The sequence below is a fragment of the Buceros rhinoceros genome, unplaced genomic scaffold (genome assembly GCF_000710305.1).
Source record: "Buceros rhinoceros silvestris isolate BGI_N320 unplaced genomic scaffold, ASM71030v1 scaffold2866, whole genome shotgun sequence".
In the NCBI taxonomy this organism is placed as follows: domain Eukaryota; kingdom Metazoa; phylum Chordata; class Aves; order Bucerotiformes; family Bucerotidae; genus Buceros; species Buceros rhinoceros.
The window spans coordinates 49,970-74,563 of record NW_010417922.1 but is presented as its reverse complement, the minus strand read 5'-3'; the positions used below and the strand labels follow the sequence as shown (position 1 = coordinate 74,563).

Sequence of the window (24,594 nt, the reverse complement as noted above, 5' to 3'; positions counted from 1 at the left end):
GGAAGGCAGAAGAAAGAAGGTGTTAAGTATTTATTACTGAATAATTTTTTAGTAGTATAATACAGTTGTATCTCAAGACATACCAAGTATCTGTACTCTAACATGGGCTGATGCTGAACCCATGGCATTCTTCAGTTTTAATTCATAGGTGCCACTGTTGAGTCGAGTTGCATCCTTGATGAGTATAGAAGCAAATTCTGTTGTGTTTTCAATAGACACTACTGCACTGGTTTGTATCTCGCTGCCGTTTTTGAACCATTCAATTGTGGGTATAGGCTTGCCTGAGATGCCTAGTTTTAGCTGAACTGAAGTTCCTGCTTTGTATTTCACCAATTCTGTATATTCTGGTGGCACATCGATTTCAGGTGCACCTTAAGAAAAAAAGAGTTAAAACCATACTTTTTTTAGAGTTGTATTTAATAAAAATGAAAATAAAAGTTCTTTATTTAAGCTAATAGTAACAGGCATTTTATAAATACAGATCAAAGTAAAGGTAGCGTGTATAACTTAAATGGCAAACCTAGAACAAGTTAGAGCTAATCCTACCAAGAAAAGGATACCTCATGTATAAATATAACCACTTTGGCCATGGAGCAGACTGTTCTGTTCCTCAAATAATAAAGATAGCACAAGACTTTAAAAATGCAGGTGTGGCCAAAGATACACATTACGATCACGTCCAAATAGTTCACAGTTATTCAAGCTTATTGAGTCAATCACTGGAAACTAGCCTTCCATATTTAAAAGACTATGGTTCTACAAAACAGTGCTTCCTTCAAGCTTCGTAGTACCACAAAATGGTACTGTTATCTGATTGCAGAACACTTACCGTATGTATCAACACATGTGATAGGACCCACAACATCTGAGGGATTACTAATGGAGCCAACAGCATTCTTAGCAAAGACCCGGAATTCATACCGGGAATTCTGTGTCAGACCAGATATTGTGAACTGAGTCTCAATGACATTGGTGAAGCTAGCCTTTGTCCATCTGCCATCCGGAAGATCACGCTTTTCTACAATGTATCCAGTGATCTTGCTCCCACCATCAAATGCTGGCTTCTGCCATGACAGCGTGATAGCAGTCTTGGAAATATCCGTGACACGAACATTTCTTGGTGGTTCTGCAATAGGAAACGTAAAAGTATTGATAATGAGTAACAGCTATTTTGGGTATTGGCTTACTGTACAGGACAGAATATCATGGGGGGGTGGTGGGGATGGTGGTGGGGGAACAGCACTGCTTAAATGACCGGGCTTCTTTATTTTCTAGGGAATACATACCACAAGCATCAATTGCAAGGACTGGATCAGAAGGATGACTTGCTTTCCCAATGCCAGCTGCATTTTCTGCATAAACTTTAAATTCGTAAATAAGGCCAGCGCTGATGGTGGTGACTTTGAAGTGAGTTGTGCGAATGAGGGTCTTGTTAGCCTTTTGCCATAATATGCTATTCCTGTCTTTCATTTCCAGGTGGTATCCAATGACTGCACTGCCACCATTAGTGACGGGTTCATGCCATCCAACAGTAATACTCTCTCGGGTTACATTCATGACCCATGGTGTGGAAGGAGGGCCGGGGGTAGCTGATAATCCAAAAGAAGTGATTAATTATTAACAAAATTGTATTTTCAACTTTCCAATGTCAGAGTATTAATACATCAGCCTATAGTTTGAGAAGCATATTACTCACTGTAAGGAAGCTTGACAACCACGCATTGTGAGTCTATGTGATCACTGATGCCGAAGCGGTTCTCAGCTTTGATGCGGAATTGGTATTCTTCTCCTGTTGTGAGCTTCATAATTTTGATAACAGTTCTAGCAACGGTTGCAGACACTTCAGACCAAGCAGCGGTACTTGTTTCTCTTTTCAGTACAATATAGTTGGTAACTTGACTTCCACCATCATAAGCTGGTGGCTGCCATCTGAGTGTTACACTCTCTTCAGTGATATCACTAAGGACAACAGGACCAACAGGAGGACCTGGTCTATCCAGCACAACAATATTAACAAATGATTTTGTGGTGCCACTTGAGTTGGCAGCTGTAATGTCATATCTGCCAGCATCAGCAGCTACACTTTCTTTAAGGTTAATGATGAGACTTTCTGCAGTGGTTTCTGTGTGAAATCTCGTGGTGGGTTTCAGTGGAACACCATCTCTAGACAATGTCACCTTTGGCACCGGCTTTCCAGAAACTGGAATTTCAACTTTCAGGTTCGATCCCGCTCGAATATACACAGTGTTATGGGGGAAGCCCTTCATGTCAATCTCAGGAGATTCTGAAAAAGAAAACGTTTTCAAGCCATTAAAAAAAAAAGTGTTCTCTCTTTTAAAATATGAATGCAATTTAATGTGGATCAACTTTTGTTTCATGTCAGGAAGCATACCTAATTGTTCTTTAACTGTAACAGGGAGCAGTAGTTCCTTAGGATCACTTAAACCAGCTTGGTTTTCTGCGGATACCCTGAAGAAATAGTCAACATTCTCCTTAAGACCATGGACAACATGATGAGTTGTCTTTACAACTGCACACTTAACCCATTTTTGCTGTCCTTTCTCAAGAGCTTCAATGAGGTAGCTCACAATTCTGCTTCCACCATCATGTTCTGGTTTTAGCCATGAAAGAGAAACACTGTCCTTTGTGACATTTGTTACTCCAAGTCTTTCTGGTGGGCTGGGTTTTTCTGAGAAAAAAAAATGCAACAAGTTAAACAATATAGCAAGTATTTACTTTTTATATTAGCAATTACACAGAATGCTATCTGGATTGAGAAAAATGTGGTTTTAAATTAACTTGCATATTAGAAAACTTCAAGTAAAAGGCAAGCATAATTTAAAATTTGAGCTATTAGCTCTTTTTCATTTGTTAAACCACAGACATACCACAAAATTATCTTTTTTACTGTAAACAGATTTAACGCTTCCTATATAATTTTGAAATAAATGTTTAAAATATGTATTGTTTTAAATATTTACAAATATTTTCCTTAGTAAAACATACCTGTTATTTTTGTTCCCTCCTTGGTCTCACAAGGCACTCCAACTCCATACTCATTTTCTCCAGCAACCCGGAAGTAGTAAATGGCACCTTCTTGCAAGTCAGTCACTTTGTAGGACAGGCGATGACAATTGTTCGTCACAGTGACCCATGCTTTTTTGCTAGCTTCGCGTTTTTCAATAACATAGTTCTTCACAGGTGCTCCACCATCATTGTCAGGAACATCCCAAGATAACACAGCAGAATCTTTAGTTATGTCTTTTGCTGCAATATTAGATGGTGGGCCAGGAGTATCAAGAACTTTGACAATTAAAGTCAAGGTAGCAGTGTTCAGGATGTTTTGCAATGTTAACGTGTATTTTCCAGAATCATTTCTTGTTGCTTTTTCAATAGTAAGAGATGTGCAATTTTCTGAAGTATCAATGCTTGCTCGTGTACGGAGGTCAGTGTCTGCTTTGTGCCATGTTACATTTGGGACTGGTTTGCCTCTAAAAGGAACAGTCATTGTGAATGATCCACCAGCTTTTACAATTAAAGTCTTCCGCATTTCACTGTCAATGTCAAAGGCAGGTTCTTCTTCTCTTTCTTTTGCCACCTGAGGATCCGAGACATCACTTGGTTCACTGACACCCATTTTGTTAATGGATTTCACTCTAAACACATATTCAGAGCCTGATGCTAATCCAGTTATGGTGTATTCTGTGCCTCTTAGATTCTGAATAGCTGTTGTCCAGTCAGTTTCATCAGTTTTCTTGTATTCAACTGTGTATCCCGTTACTGGAGCACCTCCATCATACAGTGGCTTTGTCCAACCAATTGTGATACTGGATTTTGTAGAATCCATAATCTTAGGTTTAGATGGGGGAGATGGCAAGAAGATTGGATCTTCTGCCCGAATCAATGGGGTGGCTTCACTTGGAAGACTGAGGCCAGCAGCATTTTCTGCATAAACCCGGAATTCATATTCACATCCTTCACGGAGACCAGATGATTTCACTCTTAAATCATAAACTGGCTTCTTGTTTACACGAATCCATCTTAGGCTTGTTTTCTCACGCCTTTCAATTACATAGCCAGAGATCTCATTGCCTCCATCAGACTCAGGTCTTGCCCAGCACAGAGTTATTGAATCTTTGGTCACACTAGTGATCTCTAAAGATGTAGGTGGACTTGGAACTGTAAATGGATCTAGGGCTTTGACAGCAACACTTTCTAGAGGCTCGCCAACACCGTATTTGTTAACTCCCATCACTCTGAAAATATACTCATTACCCTTCAGTAGTTTTGTTACTTTACAGGATGTTGTTCTAAGCTCTCCTTCACAAAGTGTCCATGCAAGTCTGCTGGTCTCACGTTTTTCCACAATATAATAATCAATATCTGCACCGCCATTTTCTTGAGGGGATCCCCATGATAAATGGCACTTTTCAGCAGTAAGGCCATTTATTTCCAATGGGCCTGCAGGTGGGCCAGGTCTATCAAGTACTTTGCAATTAATTGCCAAAGATCTTGTTCCTGCAACATTTTGTAAGGTTAGTACATACTGTCCTGAATCACCTCGGATACAGTCCTTAATGGTTATTGAAGTTGTGTGATCTGTTGAGGCTATTTCAACTCTAGCTTTTCCTTCAAGCTCTTTGCCATCCTTTGTCCATGAAATCACTGGTATTGGCCGTCCTGCAATATCAGCATTGACTTTAAACACTTCTCCAGCTTTCACAACTACATCCCTGAATTTGGCATCCATCATAATTCTTGGAGCCTCTACATCATCTTTTACAGTCACAGGTCCAGTTGATTCAGATGGCTGACTGAAGAGTCCAGCAGCGTTCTTTGCAATCACACGGAATTCATATCGTTGGTCTTCTGTAAGTCCACCGACGTCAAAGTATGTTTCTTGCACATTAGTAAAATTACACTTTAGCCAACGACCATCCGGTAGCTCTCTGCGTTCAATAATATATCCTGTTACTTTAGCTCCACCGTCATACTCTGGTTTAGTCCATTTCAGTGAGACACATGTTCTTGTAATATTAGTGACTTCTGGTTGACCAGGAGGATCACATGGATCTCTTGCAGCAACTGGTTCACATGATTTACTGCATTTGCCTATTCCAGCAATGTTTTCAGCGTACACACGATATTCATACAACAGCCCTTCATCGAGACCTGTAACTTTCATTTGTGTATCAGTTATAAGACTCTTGTTGACTTTTGTCCAAAGAATGCTGCTTCTTTCTTTACACTCCAAGTGATAACCTAGTACTCTGCTACCTCCGTCATTAACTGGTACTTGCCAAGTTACAATCATGAAAGCTTTAGTTGCATGTGACACGTGAGGAGTTCCAGGTGGTCCTGGAGGCTTAAACGGATACTCTGCCACAACAGAAGGAGAATTAGCATAAGTGCTTTTCCCATAGCGGTTTTCCGCACAAATACGGAACTGATATTCAGAGCCAGTGGTGAGCCGAGATACTTTAATTGATGTTCTTGCAACTGCCGCAGATACTACATCCCATGTTGTTGTGGTAGTGTCTCGCTTCTCCACAATGTAATTGCTAATATGGCATCCACCATCATATGCTGGAGGTTTCCAAGAAAGAGTTACACTATCAGCACTAACTTCATCAATATGCACATCAGTTGGTGGTCCTGGTCTGTCAAGGACAACTACAGTTAAAGAAGCTGTTGTTGATCCGGCAGTATTTGAAAGATGCAATTCATAATGTCCCAAATCTTCACTTGAAGCTTCCTTGATGTACAGTGAAGTTGAAGTTTTTGATGTCTGAACATTTACCCTCACTGTCTCTTTTAAGGGATTCCCATCCTTCTTCCAGCTTACGGTTGGAAGAGGTCGCCCTCTGAACGGCACATCAATCTTAAGATCGTCTCCAGCTTTCACAGTGAATGTGTTGAAAAGGAGCTCAGCAGATGGCTGGATTTCAATATCTTTTGCAATGACTGGCACACCAAGTTCTCTTGGATCACTTTTCCCCTTTTCGTTAACAGCAATCACTCTGAAACTGTACTCTTCTCCCATGCTTAAGCCTGTTATTGTCGCTTCTAAGGTTTTCACCTGTGTACACGCACTCCATTTTATACTTCCTTTAGTTTGCATTTCTACTATATAACCAGTAATTTTACTGCCACCATCACTCTCCGGCTTTTCCCATTTAATTGAAGCAGAGTTGCGAGTCACATCAAGAAGAACAACCTTTGCAGGTGGAGAAGGTGGTTCAGAAACCTTAATTGGCTCAGGTGTTTCTGCTGGTAAGCCAACCCCATATTCATTTACAGCTAGAACACGGAAGTAATAACTACATCCTTCTTGCAGTTGAGCAATTTTGAAGGAATTCTTAGTGCAGTTGTTTGTAACTGTGGCATATGCCTTTCTTGTGGATTCTCGCTTTTCAACTATATAGTTGGTAATTTTAGCTCCACCATCAATAAGTGGTGGTTCCCAGGCTAATGTTACAAAATCTTTCTTCACTTCTCTGATGGTCAGGTTTATAGGTGCACTAGGTGTATCAAGCACTCTGACATTAACAAAAGCTGATTTTTTGCCACTGTTATTCTCTAAAGTAAGATTGTATCTACCACTATCAAATCTATTCACATTGTCAATGACCAGCATTGTATAGGAACTGGTGATTTCAATCTGAGCTCTCTCACTAATTGTTCCTTCTGCTTTCTCCCATTTAACTTCAGGTTCTGGTCTTCCTTTGATGGTGACAAACAGGCGCAATGTACCACTAGCACGTATAGTGACTACTTTCCTGAGATCTGCATCAAGTTCAATTTCAGGAGGTTCCACTTTGTCCACGGCTATGACTGTACCAGGTATAGTAGCAGGTTCTCCTACTCCTTCTGAGTTGATGGCACAGATGCGGAAGTTATACTCCTGATTCTCTTTAAGTTTTGTTACGGTGAACTTTGTTGCTTGTAGGCCTGTTGGTGGGGTGCAGGTGGTCCATTCATCAGCAGCAGCTTCCTTTACTTCTACTACGTAACCCTTAACTGGAGCTCCACCATCATAAATGGGCTTACTCCAGGCAAGGGAAACTGATGACCTGGAAGTGTCTGTAACCTTTGGATTGCTTGGTGCACCTGGTGGGTATAATACATCACAAGCACGATAGAAAATGGATGGCTCACTGGGTTCTCCTACCCCTGCAGCATTTTCAGCAGAAACTCTGAATTCATAGAAATGTCCATCAGTAAGTCCTGTTACTCTGAATCGCAAGTCCATCAGCCTTTTCTTATTGCATTTGGTCCACCGGATACCATCTTTGTCTCGTTTTTCAAGTATGTAACCTTCAATTTCAGCTCCCCCATCATCTTCTGGGCGACTCCAGGTTACCACCATAGAATCTTTAGTGATTGCTGAAACTTCAGGTGTCGAAGGAGGACCGGGGGGTTTGTAAGGATTACGAGCCACAATTGGCTCAGATTCCAAGGGTTCTCCAGTTCCATATTTGTTGACTGCCATTACACGGAAAATGTACTCATTGCCAGCAAGGAGTCTGGTTACTTTGTGGTTAAGAGCCTGCACATCTGTTGCTACTTGTGTCCATGAAAGCCTGCTTGTCTCTCTCTTCTCAATGATATAATGTGAGATACTAGAACCGCCATCATGCAAAGGTGGAGCCCATGCCAAATAACATTTTTCTGCAGTGACACCTGTAACCTTCAAAGGTCCTTCTGGAGGACCTGGCCTGTCGAGCACTTTCACAGTGATTGGTATAGATTTTGTGCCACCAACATTTTTAAGGTTAAGAGTATAGTGACCTCCATCTACTCTTACACAGTCTTTGACAGTAAGAGTTGTTTTCTGCATAGTAGATTTAATTTCCATTCTTGCAGTTGCTTCTTCAAGGTCTTTACCATCTTTTGACCATGAAATGTCAGGAATAGGTTTGCCGTGGATATCAGCTTCAAGAACAAAAGTTTCTCCAGCACGAACAACAATGACGTCTTTGTATTTAGGATCGAGTGAAGCCCCTGGTGCTTCAATTTCGTCTCTGGCAGTAATGGGCCCTGTACTTTCAGATGGTTCACTCAAGCAGCCTGCAGCATTTCTTGCAATTACTCTAAATTCATATCGTTGGTTTTCAACAAGACCACTTACTGTAAATTCTGTTTCTAACACATTTGTAAAGCTGGCTTTCATCCAGCGACCATCTGGTAGTTCTTTCTTTTCTACAATATATCCGGTTATTTTGCTTCCACCATCATATTCTGGTTTTTTCCACTTCAGTGTGATATTATTTCTTGTAACAACAATTGCCTCTGGGCGGCCAGGTGGGTCGCAAGGATCTCGAGCAACATACAATTCTGATACTTTGCTGACTTTGCCAATGCCAACAATGTTTTCAGCAGAAACTCTGAACTCATATTCAAGACCTTCTTCAAGGCCATCTGTTTTATATTTGGTGTCTGCAATGAGTGACTTGTTCTGTTTTGTCCAAAGAATGCTGTTCTTATCCTTACGTTCAATATGGTAGCCAAGAACTTTGCTTCCTCCATCATTAACTGGTTCATGCCACTCTACTATCATATGGTCCTTGGAAGCTGCTGTTACAAAAGGGGTTCCAGGTGGCCCAGGCACCTTGTAGGGGTATTGCGCAACAACTGGTTTAGAATCCAAAGGAGTGCTCTTCCCATATCTATTTTCAGCAGAAATCCTGAACTGGTATTCAGAACCTGTTTTAAGATTTGTTGCTTTGATAGTTGTTCTTGCAACAGTTGCTGACACAATGTTCCATGTGGTAGTAGTTGTGTCACGCTTTTCTACTATATAGTTGCTTATCTGACAGCCACCAGTATAATCAGGTGGATCCCATGATAAGACAACAAAGTCCGCGCTAACTTCATCGAAGCGGACAGGTCCTCGTGGTGGGCCAGGCTTTTCCAGTACAATTATGCTCAGGTGCTCTGTTGCCGTGCCTGCTGTGTTTGTTGCTACTACTGTATATTTACCAAAGTCTTCCTTGTTGCTTTCTTTAATATGTAAGATAGTTGATGTTGATGTATCCTGAATATTTAATCTTGTTGTCTGTTTCAGGGGCTGCTCATCTTTTGTCCAAGTAATAGTAGGTTTGGGTCTACCTATAAATGGTACTTCTACCTTCAGATCTTCTCCAGCCTGTACACTGTATGTATTAAACATCAGCTTGAAACTTGGCTCTATTGTCAAGTCTTTAGCTATCACAGGAATTCCAAGTGCTCTGGGGTCGCTTTTGCCTTTTTCATTGTAGGCAATCACACGAAATTGATATTCCTGTCCTGGACTCAAACCCGACACAACTGCATTGCATGTTTTGGTCTCACTAACAACACTCCATTTTTCTGTTCCTTTAGGCAGCATTTCAACAATGTATCCCAAAATTCTGCTACCTCCATCATGTTCAGGCTTTTCCCATGTAAGTGATGCACTTCTCTGAGTTACATCAGTGAGTGTTACTTTCCCAGGAGGCAGAGGTGGCTCTGAGGCTTTGACAGCATCCCTGGTTTCAGCTGGAACACCAATTCCAAATTCGTTTTCAGCCATAACTCTGAAGTAATAAATTGCTCCTTCTGTAAGATTTTCAACCTTAAAACTTGTCTTGCCACACTTAGCACTTACATTTGCAAATGCCTTCCTTGTTGACTCACGCTTGTCTATGACATAGTTCTTTACTTTTGCACCACCATCGATAATGGGAGGTTCCCAAGATAATACAGCAGAATCCTTCTTTACATCCTTTACCACTAAGTTTTGTGGTGGCCCTGGCGTGTCCAAGACTTTTACTGTAACAAATGCAGATTTAGACCCACTGCTGTTCTCCAACTTAAGAATGTACTTTCCAGCATCATTTCTATCACAGTTGTCAATTGAAAGCTGTGTGTAGTTTATGCCTTTATCAATCTGAACTTTTTCTGTGAATTCACCTTCTTCTCGAGACCATGTGATGTCAGGTGTTGGTCGTCCCCTGAATGGTATGTGAATCCTAGCAGACCCACCAGCTCTAACCACTATCCCTTTCCTTAGCTCTGAATCAATATCAAGTTCTGGAGCTTCAAGTTTGTCTTCTGGTTTAATAGTACCAGGAACTGATGCAGCCTCTCCTACACCAATCTTGTTGAGGGCACATACTCGTAGTTTATATTCTTGATGTTCTGTAAGCTTTTTGATTTCAAATCGAGTGGCACGTACACCTGTCTGTGGAGTAACAAGTGCCCATTCATCTTCATCTGCTTTACAGATTTCTACAACATATCCCTGGATTTCACAACCACCATCATAAATGGGTTTACTCCAAACAAGCGTAACTGAACTTTTCGTGGTATCCACAACATGGGCATTTGTAGGTGGGCCAGGCTTGAACATGGGGTCACAAGCTTTAAAGTAAGGAGAAACTTGGCTAGGTTCACCCACTCCAGCAGCATTTTCAGCAGAAACTCTGAATTCATACTCGTGATCCTCTGTTAATCCTGTAACTCTTAATCGCAAATCTGTAATTCGGCGTTTATTGCATTTTATCCATCTGATGCCCGCTCGGTCTCTCTTTTCTACAATGTAACCTACGATTTCACTACCTCCATCACTATCTGGCCGGCTCCAGCAGACAGTCATAGAATCCTTTGTGATGTTGGTAATTTCCAAGGTCTTTGGTGGTCCAGGAACCACAAATGGATTTTTCATCATTACTGGCACAGATTCTAATGGCTCACCAACCCCGTATTTGTTAACTGCCATAATACGGAAAACATATTCATTTCCTTCCAAGAGTTTTGTTACTTTCAGCATTGTAGGTAAAACCTCTGAAGCAACAACTGTCCATGCGAGGCGACTAGTTTCTCTCTTCTCTACAATGTAATGAGAAATATCACTGCCACCATCATGAAGAGGAGGACTCCATGCTAATGAACACTTTTCAGCTGTAACTCCTGTCACTTGGACTGGGCCTTCTGGAGGTCCTGGCCTGTCCAAGACTTTGACATTTACTGGTACTGTCTTTGTTCCTGCAACATTAGAGGCTTCTAAAATGTATTGTCCACCATCAACTCTAACAGCATCTTTTACAATTATTAATGCACTGAAATCTGTGTTCTTTATTTCATATCTAGCACTTTCCTCAAGCTCTTTATCTCCTTTGTACCACTTAATAGTTGGTAGTGGCTTTCCGTGAACATCAGCCTCAAGTCTGAATGTTTCACCAGCATTTACAACAATTGTGTCTTTGTACTTTGGATCCATTGAAATTCGTGGAAGTTCAACTTCATCTCTTGCTGTTATTGGTCCTGTACTGTCAGAAGGTTTGCTTATTGCACCTGCAGCGTTCTTTGCAATTACTCTAAACTCGTATCTTTGGTCTTCAGTAAGCCCTGTCACAGTGAACTGAGTTTCAATGACATTTGTGAAACTAGCTTTCATCCAGCGACCATCTGGTAAGTCACGTTTCTCTACAATATAACCAGTAATCTTACTTCCACCATCGTATTCTGGTTTCGTCCACTGTAGAGTAATAGAGCTTCTTTTTATTATTATAGCTTCTGGACGACCTGGAGGATCACATGGGTCACGGGCTACATAGCATTCAGAAACTTTACTTGTTTTGCCTACACCAACGATATTTTCTGCAGAAACTCGAAACTCATATTCAATTCCTTCTTCAAGGTTAGTTGTCTTAAAACTTGTGTCCTGAATAATAGTCTTGTTCACTTTAGTCCATAAAATGCTGTTTTTCTCCTTTCTCTCGAGGTGGTAGCCCAACACCCTACTGCCACCGTCATTTATTGGTTCATGCCACTGGACGACCATAGAGTCTTTTGTAACCGTTGTCACAAATGGTGTGCCAGGAGGTCCTGGTTCCTTGTAGGGGTACTGTGCTACAACTGGTGCAGATTCCAATGCAAAGCTTTGCCCATACCTGTTCTCAGCAAATATTCTGAACTGGTATTCTGAACCAGTTTTCAGTTTAGTCACCTTCAGTATAGTTCTTGCAACAGTAGCTGAAACTGTTTCCCATACAGTGGTTGTTGTATCTCTCTTGTGAACAACATAGTTGGTGATTTGACAGCCGCCTGTGTATACTGGGGGATTCCAAGATAGGGTAATACTTTCTGCACTTATTTCTTCAAACTTCACAGGTCCTACCGGAGGGTCAGGTTTGTCTAGAGTTATAATTTCTACAGAGGCAGATTTTTGCCCAACAACATTAGCCACGGTGATTTCATAAGTGCCACTGTCTTCCTTGCTAGATTCTTTAATATTCAATATAGTGAGATCAGTCAAATCACTGACATTGACTCTCGTTGTCTGCCTTAATGGCTGACCATCTTTTATCCAGGTAACAGTTGGTTTAGGTCGACCTGCAATTGGTACTTCTACTTTCAGATCTTGTCCCACTTGGATGCTATAACTGTGAAAAGCAGGTCTTACATCAGGTCCAATCACCAGGTCTTTGGCAACTATTGGAACTGCAAGTGTTCTAGGATCACTCTTACCCTTTTCATTTACAGCCATTACCCTAAAAAGATATTCTTCACCTTGAGTTAGGTTCGTAATAACTGCTTCAAGTGTTTTTACACGAGCACACTCTGACCACTTCTCACTGCCCTTTGCTTGCATTTCAACAATGTATTGGATAATTTTGCTGCCACCATCATGTTCAGGTTTTGCCCAGCTTAGTGAGACACTGTTTCTCGTGACATCATCCACTGTTATTTTCCCTGGAGGCTGTGGAACTTCAGCAACTTTAATTGGGTCACTGGTTTCTGCAGGGAGGCCAACTCCATATTCATTCTCAGCAGAGATTCTAAAGAAGTAGTAGCAGCCCTCCTGAAGTTGCTGTACTTTCCAAGAAGTCTTGTGGCAGTTTGTTACAACAGCTGCATATGCTTTTCTTGTTGCTTCACGCTTTTCTATAATGTAATTCTTTATTTTTGCTCCACCATCCAAGAGAGGAGGCTCCCATGAAAGAGAAACAGAGTCTTTAGTGATCTCTCTGATTTTCAAATTAACAGGTGCACTTGGGGTATCCAGTACTCTTACACTGACAAAGGCAGACTTTGTTCCACTGCTGTTTTCTAAAGTCAGAGTGTACTTTCCAGTATCAAATCTGTTAACGTTGTCTAGAACAAGAGATGTAAAGCTGCTAGTGATATCAATAATAGCTGCTTCTCTGATCTCACCATCTATTTTACCCCATTTTACTTCAGGTGTTGGACGACCTCTGATGGGAACGAACAGTCTTAAGGAGCCTCCGGCCCTCACATTTACAATCTTCCTTAATTCCATGTCAAGGTCAAGGTCTGGTGCCTCCATCTTTTCTTCCACAATAACAGAACCAGGAACATCTGCATGCTCTCCAACTCCCGCTTTATTAACTGCACATATGCGGAATTTGTATTCATGTTTTTCCACTAATTTTTCTACTTCCATGTGAGTATTCTTAATTCCAGTTGGAGGGGTACAAATTGCCCATTCACCATCACTTACATCACATTTTTCCACAATGTATCCCTGAATTTCAGAGCCACCATCATAGATAGGTTTACCCCACGAAAGGAAAACTGAAGATCTTGTAACATCCACAACTTTAGGATTATTGGGTGGGCCTGGCTTGTAAATAGGATCACACGCTTTATAGTAAGTGGAAGGTGGGCTTGGTTCACTAAGACCAGCAGCATTTTCAGCTGAAACTCTGTATTCGTAATCATGATTTTCTATGAGTCCAGTCACTCTGTATCGCAATTCACTTATCAGGCGTTTGTTACATCTCGTCCAGCGAATACCTTCCTTATCTCGTTTTTCAAGGACGTAGCCTAGGATTTCACTACCACCATCTGAGGCTGGCCTTTCCCATACAACAATCATAGAATCCTTGGTAATGGCTGTGACTTCTGGTGCCTTTGGTGGAAGTGGCACTACAAATGGGTTCTTTGCAAGTACTGGTTCAGATTCAAGAGGTTCACCAATGCCATATTTATTTACCGCCATGATGCGGAAAACGTATTCATTTCCTTCTAAAAGTTTTGTAACTTTGCAATTTAGGGTTTGCACATTTGAATCAACGACCGTCCACACCAAGCGACTGGTTTCCCTTTTTTCTACAACGTAGTGTGAAATATCGCTACCTCCATCCTGTAGTGGAGGTTTCCATGACAGCATGCATTTTTCAGCAGTAACACCTGTAATCTCAACAGGTCCTTCTGGCGGTCCAGGTCTATCAAGAACTTTGACGTTAACAGGAACTTTCTTTTCACCGGCAACATTCTTTGCCAGTAGTACATACTGACCACTGTCAACTCTAATGGCTTCCTTCACACTCAGGCTTGTTGCAAAATCGGTGCTTTTTATTTCCATACGAGCAGTGTTTGTCAGCTCACGATCGCCTTTTAACCACTGAATAGAAGGTATTGGTTTGCCATGAACGTCAGCGTCAAGTTTGAATGATTCACCAGCATGCACTACAATAGTGTCTTTGTATTTTGGATCCATACTTATATGAGGTGGTTCTACTTCATCTCGTGCTGTAATTGCCCCTGATGTCTCAGATGGTTCACTGAAAACACCTGCAGCATTTCGTGCTATAACACGGAACTCATACCTCTGGTTTTCAACTAGACCAGTTACTTCAAATTGGGTATCAATGACATTTGTAAAGCTTGCTTTCATCCAACGACCATCAGGTAGCTCCTTCTTTTCAACAATATAGCCTGTGATCTTACTTCCACCATCATATACAGGTTTCTTCCACTGAAGCGTTACTGAGTTCCTTGTGACAATTATAGGTTCTGGACGACCTGGAGGGTCACATGGATCAAGCGCAGTATAGCATTCAGATGCTCTACTTGCCTTTCCAATGCCCACTATGTTTTCTGCATAAACTCTGAACTCATATTCAAGACCTTCCTCAAGACCAGTTGTCTTAAATTTGGTATCTAGAATAGGTGTTTTATTCAGTTTAGCCCACAGAATGCTGTTTCTTTCTTTGCGCTCCAAGTGATATCCAATGATCTTGCTACCACCATCATTGACTGGTTCATTCCACTGTACCACCATGCTGTCTTTTGAGACATTTGTTACAAAAGGTGTTCCAGGTGGACCAGGAACTTTAAATGGGTATTGGGCTATGATTGACTCTGAATTGAGATACGTACTCTTCCCATATCTGTTCTCAGCTGCAATTCTGAACTGATATTCACATCCAGTCTTTAATCGACATGCTTTTATAGTTGTTCTTGCAACAGTAGCCGACACAATCTGCCAAGTGGTGGTGGAAGTGTCTCTTTTTTCTACAATGTAATTATTGATAGAGCTACCACCATCATACTTGGGTGGTTCCCAGGAAATTGTAATACTATCTGCTGTTACTTCATCTACTTTTACTGGTCCAGTTGGAGGTCCTGGTTTGTCAAGGACAACAATATTTAGGGTCTCAGATGCTTCGCCTGCAGAATTTGTAAGTTTAACTAAATATGCGCCCACATCTTCTCTGCACGCTTCTTTTATTGTTAACACTGTGTTATTTTCTGAACTTTCTGCATTTACTCTGGTAGTTTGCTTCAATGCCACATTATCTTTATGCCAAAACACTGCTGGCTTGGGTCGACCAACAAAAGGAACATCAACCTTTAAGTCCTCTCCCGCTAGAACACTGAAAGTGGTAAACAGTAGTTTGAAAGCTGGTGGAATCACAAGATCTTTTGCAACAACTGGTATACCCAGCTGGCGAGGATCACTGATACCTTTCTCATTCTGAGCGGAAACACGGAAGGTGTATTCTTCACCTTGGATCAATCCTGTGATAGTGGCTTCAGTAACTTTTACTGTAGCACAAGTTGACCACTTTTCACTGCCTTTGCTTTGCATTTCTACAATGTAGCCTAGAATTCTGCTGCCACCATCATGTTCGGGTTTTTCCCAAGATAAGGATACACTATTTCTTGTCACATCCAACAAAGTTATTTTCCCTGGTGGAAGTGGTCTTTCTGATACTTTTACGGATTCCGAAGTTTCAACTGGAAGGCCGATGCCATACTCATTTTCAGCTAAGACTCTGAAGTAGTAGTTGCAGCCTTCTTGCAGTGAATCAACTTTCCAGCTGGTCTTGTGGCAATTGGCATTAACAGTTGAATAAGCTTTTCTTGTCGATTCACGCTTTTCAACAATGTAATTTTTTATTTTAGAGCCACCATCTATGAGAGGAGGCTCCCATGTGAGGGTAACTGACGATTTTGTAACTTCTTTTATTTTTAAATCTTGAGGTGCCCCTGGGGTATCAAGAACTCTGACATTCACAAATGCTGACTTACTACCTGAGCTGTTTTCGATTGTTAGTATGTATTTGCCACTATCAAATCTATTTACATTTTCAACAATAAGTAGAGTATAAGAGCTTGTTGATTCAATGCTTGCTCTATCCAAAGATTCCCCGTGTTCTCTTGTCCATTTTACTTCAGGTGTTGGTCTTCCTTTAATTGGGACAAAGAGCCTTAGAGTACAGCAGGCTCTAATAGTGACAACTTTACGTAGTTCTGCATCAAGTTCAATCTCTGGAGGTAACATTCTTTCTTCAGCTTTTGGAGTCCCAGGAACAAGAGCAGGTTCTCCGAGACCTTCAGAGTTCATAGCATAGATTCTTATTTTATACTCTTGATTTTCTTTCAGGTCGGTGATGGTGAAAGAAGTGGCCTTTAGACCTACTGGTGGAGTTACAATCTTCCATTCATCTTCTTCGGGTAGTGCGATCTCAACCATGTAACCTGTGATCTCTGAACCACCATCATATATTGGTTTGTTCCATGCTATTGTAATCGAGGACTTGCTACTGTCCAAAACACGAGGATTACCTGGGGGACCAGGCTTAAATACAGTATCACAAGCCTTATAGAATGGGCTGGTTGGGCTTGGCTCACTGACTCCAGCAGCATTTTCAGCCATGACTCTGTATTCATATTCATGGCCTTCTGTCAGTCCAGACACTTTATAACGTAAGTCAGTAACAACCCGTTTGTTGCATTTCACCCACCGTAGACCAGCCCTGTCCCGACGTTCCACGATATAGTTTGTTATCGGGCTCCCACCATCAGAATCAGGATGTCCCCAACAGACAACCATAGAATCCTTTGTAATTGCTGTAACTTCAGGTGTTTTAGGTGGATCAGGTGGTACATATGGATTTACTGCAAGAATGGGCTCTGATTCCAGAGGCTCACCAACTCCATATTTGTTAACAGCCATAACACGGAACACATACTCGTTGCCTTTCAACAGTTTAGTAACCTTCAGTTTAGTTAGTGGAACTTCTGTGGATACAGCTGTCCAAGCCAATCTACTAGTTTCACGTTTTTCAACCACATAATGGTCGATCTTTGCTCCTCCATCATCCAGTGGAGGTAGCCATGACAGTACACATTTTTCTGCAGTGACTTCAGACACAGCCAAAGGCCCTTCTGGTGGACCAGGTCTATCAAGAACTTTAACATTGAAGATATGCTTGGCAAAGCCACCAGGATTTGTTGCAGTAAGTGTATAGGCACCACCATCTCTTCTTGAAGAATCTTTATTGATAAGAACAGTAGAAAAATCTGCTATTTTTATTTCTAATTTTGCTGTGTCTTCAAGTTCTTTTTCTCCTTTTGTCCATGTCATAGTTGGTGGAGGGCGACCTGAAACATCAGCCTCAAGTTTGAAAACTTCACCTGCTTTCAGCACTAAGGTGTCTTTGTATTTAGCATCCACCCTTATCTTTGGTGCTTCAATGTCATCTCTGCAAGTTATTGCATCTGATGGCTCAGAGGGCTGACTAACAGCCCCACCAGCATTCCTAGCAATCACACGGAATTCATAGGCAGCATCTTCTGTCAAACCACTTACAGTGAATTCAGTCTCTAGTATATTGCTGAAATTAGCCTTCAGCCAACGACCATTAGGAAGGTCTCTTTTTTCAACGGTGTAGCCAGTTATCTTAAAGCCTCCATTATATTCTGGTTTAGTCCACTTCAGTGTCACTGCATGTCTTGTAATGTTCAGAGGTATTGGCTTACCAGGTGGATCTATTGGGTCTAGGGCAAACACAGGCTCAGATGGCTTGCTTGGCTTACTCTTCCCAGCCAGATTTTCTGCTATAACACGGAATTCATAGGCAATGCCATCGGTAAGTCCAGTTGATTTAAAGATATTGCCTGATATCAGCATTTTACTTACAGTCTGCCAAACAATGCTATTTCGTTCTTTCCTTTCGACATGATATCCCAGAATTGGGCTTCCACCATCAGTTACTGGCTCATGCCAGCTAATGGTCATGGATTCTTTGGTGACTGCAATCACCTGAGGAGTGCCAGGAGGCCCAGGTACCTTAAATGGGTAGTTGGCAACTATAGACTCTGAAGTAATGGCTGGACCAATTCCATATCTGTTTTGAGCTTTAACACGGAACTGATATTCAACTCCAGTAGTAAGACGAGTGGCTTTAAATGTAGTACGGATCACTGTGGTTGCCAATTCAGTCCACGTGGTACTGTCAGTTTGACGCATTTCTACGACATAGTTACTTATTGGTACACCACCATCATTCAAAGGAGGCTCCCATGAGAATGTTAGGAAGTCAGATGAGATTTCATCAAATTTGATTGGTCCAGTGGGAGGTCCAGGTATGTCATGAACCTGAACTGTGATTACTTCACTAACTTCTCCAACAATATTTTTAGCTGACAGTGGATATCGACCAGTATCACTTCTCTTGCATTCATTGATGGTTAGTATGGTTGCAGTTGCAGTATTTTCATAATTTACCCTTTGGGTTTGCTTAAGTATCTGGTCTTCTTTCTTCCAAGTCACAGTAGGCCTTGGACGACCAAGCACGGGGATTTCAATCTTGATGTTGTCACCAGCTTTGGCAATGACTGTTTTCTGGTAGATACCACGGAGGTCAAACTCTGGTAACATTGTTTGTTCCTTGATAATAACTGGCCTGCTTTCTCTTGGGGCACTTCTTCCAGCACTGTTAACTGCCATAACCTGGAAAGTATACTCTTCATTTTCAGTTAGATTCTTTACCACACAGTCCAGTGTTTTTACAGTGGTGATGTGTGCCCACTGGTTGGTTCCTTTTCTCTGTGCTTCAATTACATATCCAGTGATCCTGCTGCCACCGTCATGTTCTGGTTTAGGCCAAGCCAGGCTAACAGAGTTCCGTGTTACATCCATAATATTAAGGCTCTCAGGTGGGGATGGTGCCTCAGAAGCTCTTACTGGTTCTGCAGTTTCAGCTGGTTCGCCAATACCATACTCATTTTCAGCCAGCACTCTGAAATAGTATTCACAGCCCTCAGCCAAATTAGGAATCCTGAAGGAGCACTTCTGGCAATTGGTTGTGACTGTTGAATATGCTTTCCGAGTTGATTCACGTTTCTCAACAATATAGTTTGTTATACGTGAACCGCCATCTATCAGAGGCATATCCCATTGGAGAGTGATGCTGTCTTTGGTTATTTCTCTAGGCTTAAGATTTATTGGAGGACCTGGTGTATCCAAGACTTTTACATTTACAAAGCCAGTCTTCTTACCAGCCGCATTTTCAAGAGTCATTACATATTTTCCTGCATCGTATCTGGTGCACTCTGTGACAATCAAGAGTGTAAAAGAGTCTGTATTTTCAATACTGGCACGTCCTTTGAGTGAAACACCATCTTTTGTCCATGTAACTTCTGGAGTTGGACGTCCTTTAATTGGCACAAAAATCCGAATAGTTAATCCAGCTCTAACAACAAGTGTTCTTCTTAGTTCAGCATCTAATTCAAAGTCAGGAATCTCTTCCCGGTCTTTGATTTCCACATTTGGAATTAGTGCTGGTTCACCAACACCTGCAGCATTCATGGCAGAGATTCTGAAATTGTATTTGGCTCCTGTCTGGAGATGAGCAACAGTAAACTGAGTGATTCTTAAAGCAGTCCCTGTTGTGTCTTTTACCCATTCTTCTTCTCCTTCCTTTTGATGCTCTACTATATAGCCAATGATGTCAAGACCACCGTCGTAGTGAGGCTTGCTCCACGCTAAAGATGCACTTGTCCTTGTAGTATCAGTCACTCTTGGATTTGCAGGTGGACCTGGTGGGTCTGAAAAGTGAGGAAAAGATAAAACATTACATTACAGAGGAAATCACTCTTATGCTGTTTCAAAGTACTCCCTGCCCATCCCACCCAGCCCTAAAAAAAGAAAAGGTGTGGTACTGACATGCAACATCCTTGCATACGACTGAGTTTGAAGCATCGCTTGGTGGTCCAACTCCTGCTCTGTTTTCTGCACTGACACGGAATTCGTATTCATTTCCTTCCAGAAGACCAGTTACTTTACATCTAAGATCTGAAACTGGTTTCTTTGTTGCTCTGACCCATCTTAGACCTTTCTTTTCTCTTCGCTCCACATAGTAACCTGTGATTTCACTTCCACCATCATCTACCGGCCTTTTCCAAGTAACTGTTACAGTATTTTTAGTCACATTTGTTACTTCTGGTTTTCCAGGGGGGCCTGGGGGACCTATTAAGGAAGAAAAGAGTACAGTTGAAACAAAAATGAAGTCCTCAGAGATCAATAAAAACACACTGGAACCTCTTAGCTTGTTCTACATACCGAATCTATCCACCATTTTAACTGGTTCTGATTGCACTGGTTCACCCTTGCCATATTGATTCACTGCTGAGACACGGAAAACATATTCATTTCCTTGAATGAGCTTGCTAACAACATGCCTACAGCTTTCAATATTCTCAGCAACCAATGTCCAGAGCAGTCGGCTAGTTTCTCTCTTTTCAAGAACATATGACTTGACTGGTGATCCACCATCTTCTGCAGGAGGTGTCCATGTAAGTGTCGCCTTTTCTGCTGAAACATTGCTGATCTCAATAGGCCCTGGGGGTCCTGGAACATCTAAAACTTTCACATGTACACTCTCCTGCTTAGTGCCAAAAGGATTGGTTGCAGTGATTGTGTATTCTCCAGAATCTTTTCTGGCTGCATATTTGACAGTTAGAGTAGAAGAAGTTGGTGTGGTTTCAATGTGCACAAGCTCTGAAGGTCTAAAATCTTTTCCAGCTTTTGACCATGCTGAAGTTGGAGGTGGTTTGCCACGGATACTAATAGCAGATACTGTAATGGTGTCTCCTGCTTTTACTGTTAAACCTTCCTTCAAAGTAGGATCGATGACAATGCTTGGTGCCTCTGTCAAAACAAACAAACCCCAATTGTTATAACAAGAACACAGTAAAAATAAAACAAAACAAAACAGGATTTGGTATAATTATCCAGACAAAACTCTGCATTTTTTAGCCTTCTACACACCATACTCATCCTTGCATGTTATGGTTTCTGTGGGTTCAGATGGAGGACTGATAGCTCCAGCAGTGTTCTTCGCTCTGATTCTGAACTCATATTTGGCACCTTCAGTGAGATCAGTTACAGTATATGCACAGTCTATAACATTCACATGATTAGCTTTTGTCCAAGTCTTTGAGGGTAGATCACGCTTTTCAACAATATAGCCAGTTAACTTGTGTCCACCATCATATTTTGGTTCTGTCCAAATGAGTGTTACTGAGTTCCTAGTTACACTGATAACTTCAGGTTTCCCAGGAGGATCTAGAAGAAAAAATAATAAATAGTGGTCAAACAAAAATTATTTCAACTATTAGAATTTTCTTTTTTATTCTCCCGATGACTTACCAATAGGATCAAGTGCCACAACTGGTTCAGATGGCAGACTTGGTTTACCTACTCCAGCCATATTGATTGCCATTACTCTGAATTCATATTCCAGACCTTCAGTTAACCCTGTGACTCTGAAATCCTTCATTCTTATTGGTGTTTTATTTGCTCTCTTCCACAGAAGACTATTTCTTTCTTTGACTTCAATATGATAACCTAGAAGATAAGTGGTGAGACGAAAATATGAAGGATTTTCTAGAAATCTTAATTTCTCATAATGTTGTGAAATATCATGTATGGCATGTCACGCAGTCATTGTGCAAGAGGAACACTGACAACCAGATTAAGAAATGGATGTGGACACATATTACACATGTATGTAATTGCAACAACAGGATGTTTGTAAATGCCATTGCTGATTTTCTAGACCCAAGTAATGTATCACATCGATGAGCTTGATTTTCTCTTTTTAGATGTTTTGGCTCTGTGCAAAAAATATTGTTTCTGTTGGTCTTTTTCTTTCAAGTCAGATTTTTAAAAAAATTCATTATAGAGAGAGTGGGAAGTAAGGTGGCTAAACCAATCACTCGATTCAAAGCATAAACACCTGACAGTTTTATCTTACCCTTTAACAGAGAGAAAGAGCTATTAAGAACTGAAATACTAGGGTGGCTTATGGGGTATACCTGTGATTGGTGAGCCTCCAGTTCTTTTGGGATCCTTCCAAGTTAAAGCTACAGATTCATGCCGAACATCAACAATGTTGGGAGGTGGAGGAGCATCTGGCACATCTAAACAGTATAAAAAGAATGCAGTAATATTAAAAATAAATATCACCATCAAAATTTTTTTCTCAATTTTGAAAATTATAATGGATACATACCAAATGGATGTTTTGCAATGACAGGATCAGATTTAAGACCTTCTCCTACTCCATATTTATTTTCCGCCCTGATCCTGAATGTGTATTCATTTCCTTCATGAAGTCTCGTAACTCTAAACGTTGTTTTCTGGACGGCAGAAGCACAAGTCACCCACTTATTGTTAACATTATCTCTCTTCTCTAGGACATAGTTAGTGATTTCTGAACCCCCATCATCTTTTGGTGGGCCCCACTTTAAGGTTATGGCATCGGCTGTGACTTCTTCAAATTTCACCGGACCTGTTGGTATGCCAGGTTTGCCAACAACTTTCACTGATATAGTGCCTTCCTTGCTGCCAACAACATTCTTTAGAGTTATTGTGTATTTTCCAGCATCAGCTTTCTGGCAGTCATGTACTACAAGTGTGGTGTTAACTCCTGTAGATTCAAATGCAACTCTTCCACTCTCAGTAAGTGCCTGGTCTTCATCTTTCTTCCAAGTTACAGTTGGGACAGGTTTGCCTTTAATTGGGATTTTAAGACGGAAATTGCTACCTTCTTTAGCTACATAGCACAAATCAGGTAGATCTCTTAAATCAAGATCAGGTGCCACTGTAAAAATCAAAGAAATAAATTTTTCAACTATGCATAAACTCTGTGGTAACATTAAGACTATTTTTAAAGGTATCTGATTTATATGTATGCATAGTAATGATAGTAAGCATAAAATAAATATAATTTGGGAAAATGAAGCATGGAATTACTGATCTTAAGTTGCTTCTTACCAACATCATCTCTTGCCACAATTGTGAGCTCTGTTGGAGTTCCATATCCAGCATCATTTTGGGCTCTCACTCTGAAAGTGTATTCTTGCCCTTCTTTTAGGTCTCTCATTGAAAAATAAAGGTTTTTTGCTCTCATGACTTCTTGCCATTGATCTTCACCAATCAGGACTTCAACGATATATGCAAAAATACGACTTCCACCATCACTGATAGGTTTTTTCCATACTAAATTGCATGATGATTTTGTTACAGCTGAAGCTTTTAGATCCACAACTGGCCCAGGTGTTTCTAGAAGGAAGAAAAGTGTAGTATGTGTCCATTCAAGCTGAAAATAAAAATCATCTAAATATCAAAATAGGTATAATGGATTCAGTTTTCTTACCAGAAGCTTTAACAGCATCACGAGTTTCACAGGGGTCACCAATACCATATTCATTTTCAGCAAAAACCCTGAAGAAGTAAGATTTGCCTTCTTCTAAGTTAGTTATCCTGTAGCTTGTCTTTGGACATTCTGTTGATACTGTGGACCATGACTTTCTTTCTGCATCACGTTTTTCAACGACATAATTTATGATTGGACTGCCACCATCTATTAGCGGAGGCTCCCATGTAATGAAGGCAGAATCCTTAGATGCTTCCTTTACAATCAGGTTAATTGGAGGCCCTGGAGTATCTACATAAACACAACAACCATGCATTTGATTTAGCAAACAGAACCCCAAAAATTATCAGTTAAAAGGCTGAGAAATATAGTGAGTAAACATCTGACACTTACCAAGTACTTTTACAACAATAGTGTATGCCTTTTTGCCACAGCTGTTCTCCAGACTGAGGACGTATTTTCCAGCATCATATTTGTTTACATTTTCACAACGCAGGAAGGTATCAAAATCAGTTGACTTGATGTCCAATCCTGGTCTATCTCTTAGGTTGGCACCCACTTTAGACCATGTAATCTTTGGAGGTGGACGTCCTCTCACTGGCACATAAAGTCTCATTGTGACTCCAGCACGCAACACAAGGACTTTCCTTAGTTCCGCATCAAGTTCTCCTTCAGGAGGAACTGTGTGTTTGACAAAAAAACATGCAATTAAAACACCATCTTTAAGACTATCACTTGACATTTTTTTCACTGATTTTTCTTATTTTTCCTGTCTTTTCCACCATTTGCTTTACTTATCATATGAAAAAGTCTCCTAGTTCCTCTAGAATTCAAAGCAGTTTCAAATCCTCCTGGACTGTAGTCTTTATCT

General features: G+C 40.9%; 1 protein-coding gene across 1 annotated transcript in view; it reads right to left on the bottom strand.

Annotated features, from left to right (window-relative positions):
- TTN (titin) overlaps positions 1 to 24,594 on the bottom strand; it is a gene marked incomplete at both ends in the record, with an annotated part of 84,213 nt that overhangs the window by 9,764 nt on the left and 49,855 nt on the right. Inside the window, 15 exons of the mRNA XM_010138321.1 lie at positions 84 to 371; positions 830 to 1,126; positions 1,287 to 1,589; positions 1,697 to 2,284; positions 2,393 to 2,689; positions 3,007 to 20,109; positions 20,228 to 20,530; positions 20,624 to 21,211; positions 21,332 to 21,628; positions 21,713 to 21,910; positions 22,381 to 22,485; positions 22,578 to 23,168; positions 23,342 to 23,629; positions 23,724 to 24,014; positions 24,117 to 24,404. Coding sequence (XP_010136623.1) covers positions 84 to 371; positions 830 to 1,126; positions 1,287 to 1,589; positions 1,697 to 2,284; positions 2,393 to 2,689; positions 3,007 to 20,109; positions 20,228 to 20,530; positions 20,624 to 21,211; positions 21,332 to 21,628; positions 21,713 to 21,910; positions 22,381 to 22,485; positions 22,578 to 23,168; positions 23,342 to 23,629; positions 23,724 to 24,014; positions 24,117 to 24,404 — 21,825 coding nt within the window. The remainder of the gene's footprint in view (positions 1 to 83; positions 372 to 829; positions 1,127 to 1,286; positions 1,590 to 1,696; positions 2,285 to 2,392; positions 2,690 to 3,006; positions 20,110 to 20,227; positions 20,531 to 20,623; positions 21,212 to 21,331; positions 21,629 to 21,712; positions 21,911 to 22,380; positions 22,486 to 22,577; positions 23,169 to 23,341; positions 23,630 to 23,723; positions 24,015 to 24,116; positions 24,405 to 24,594) is intronic.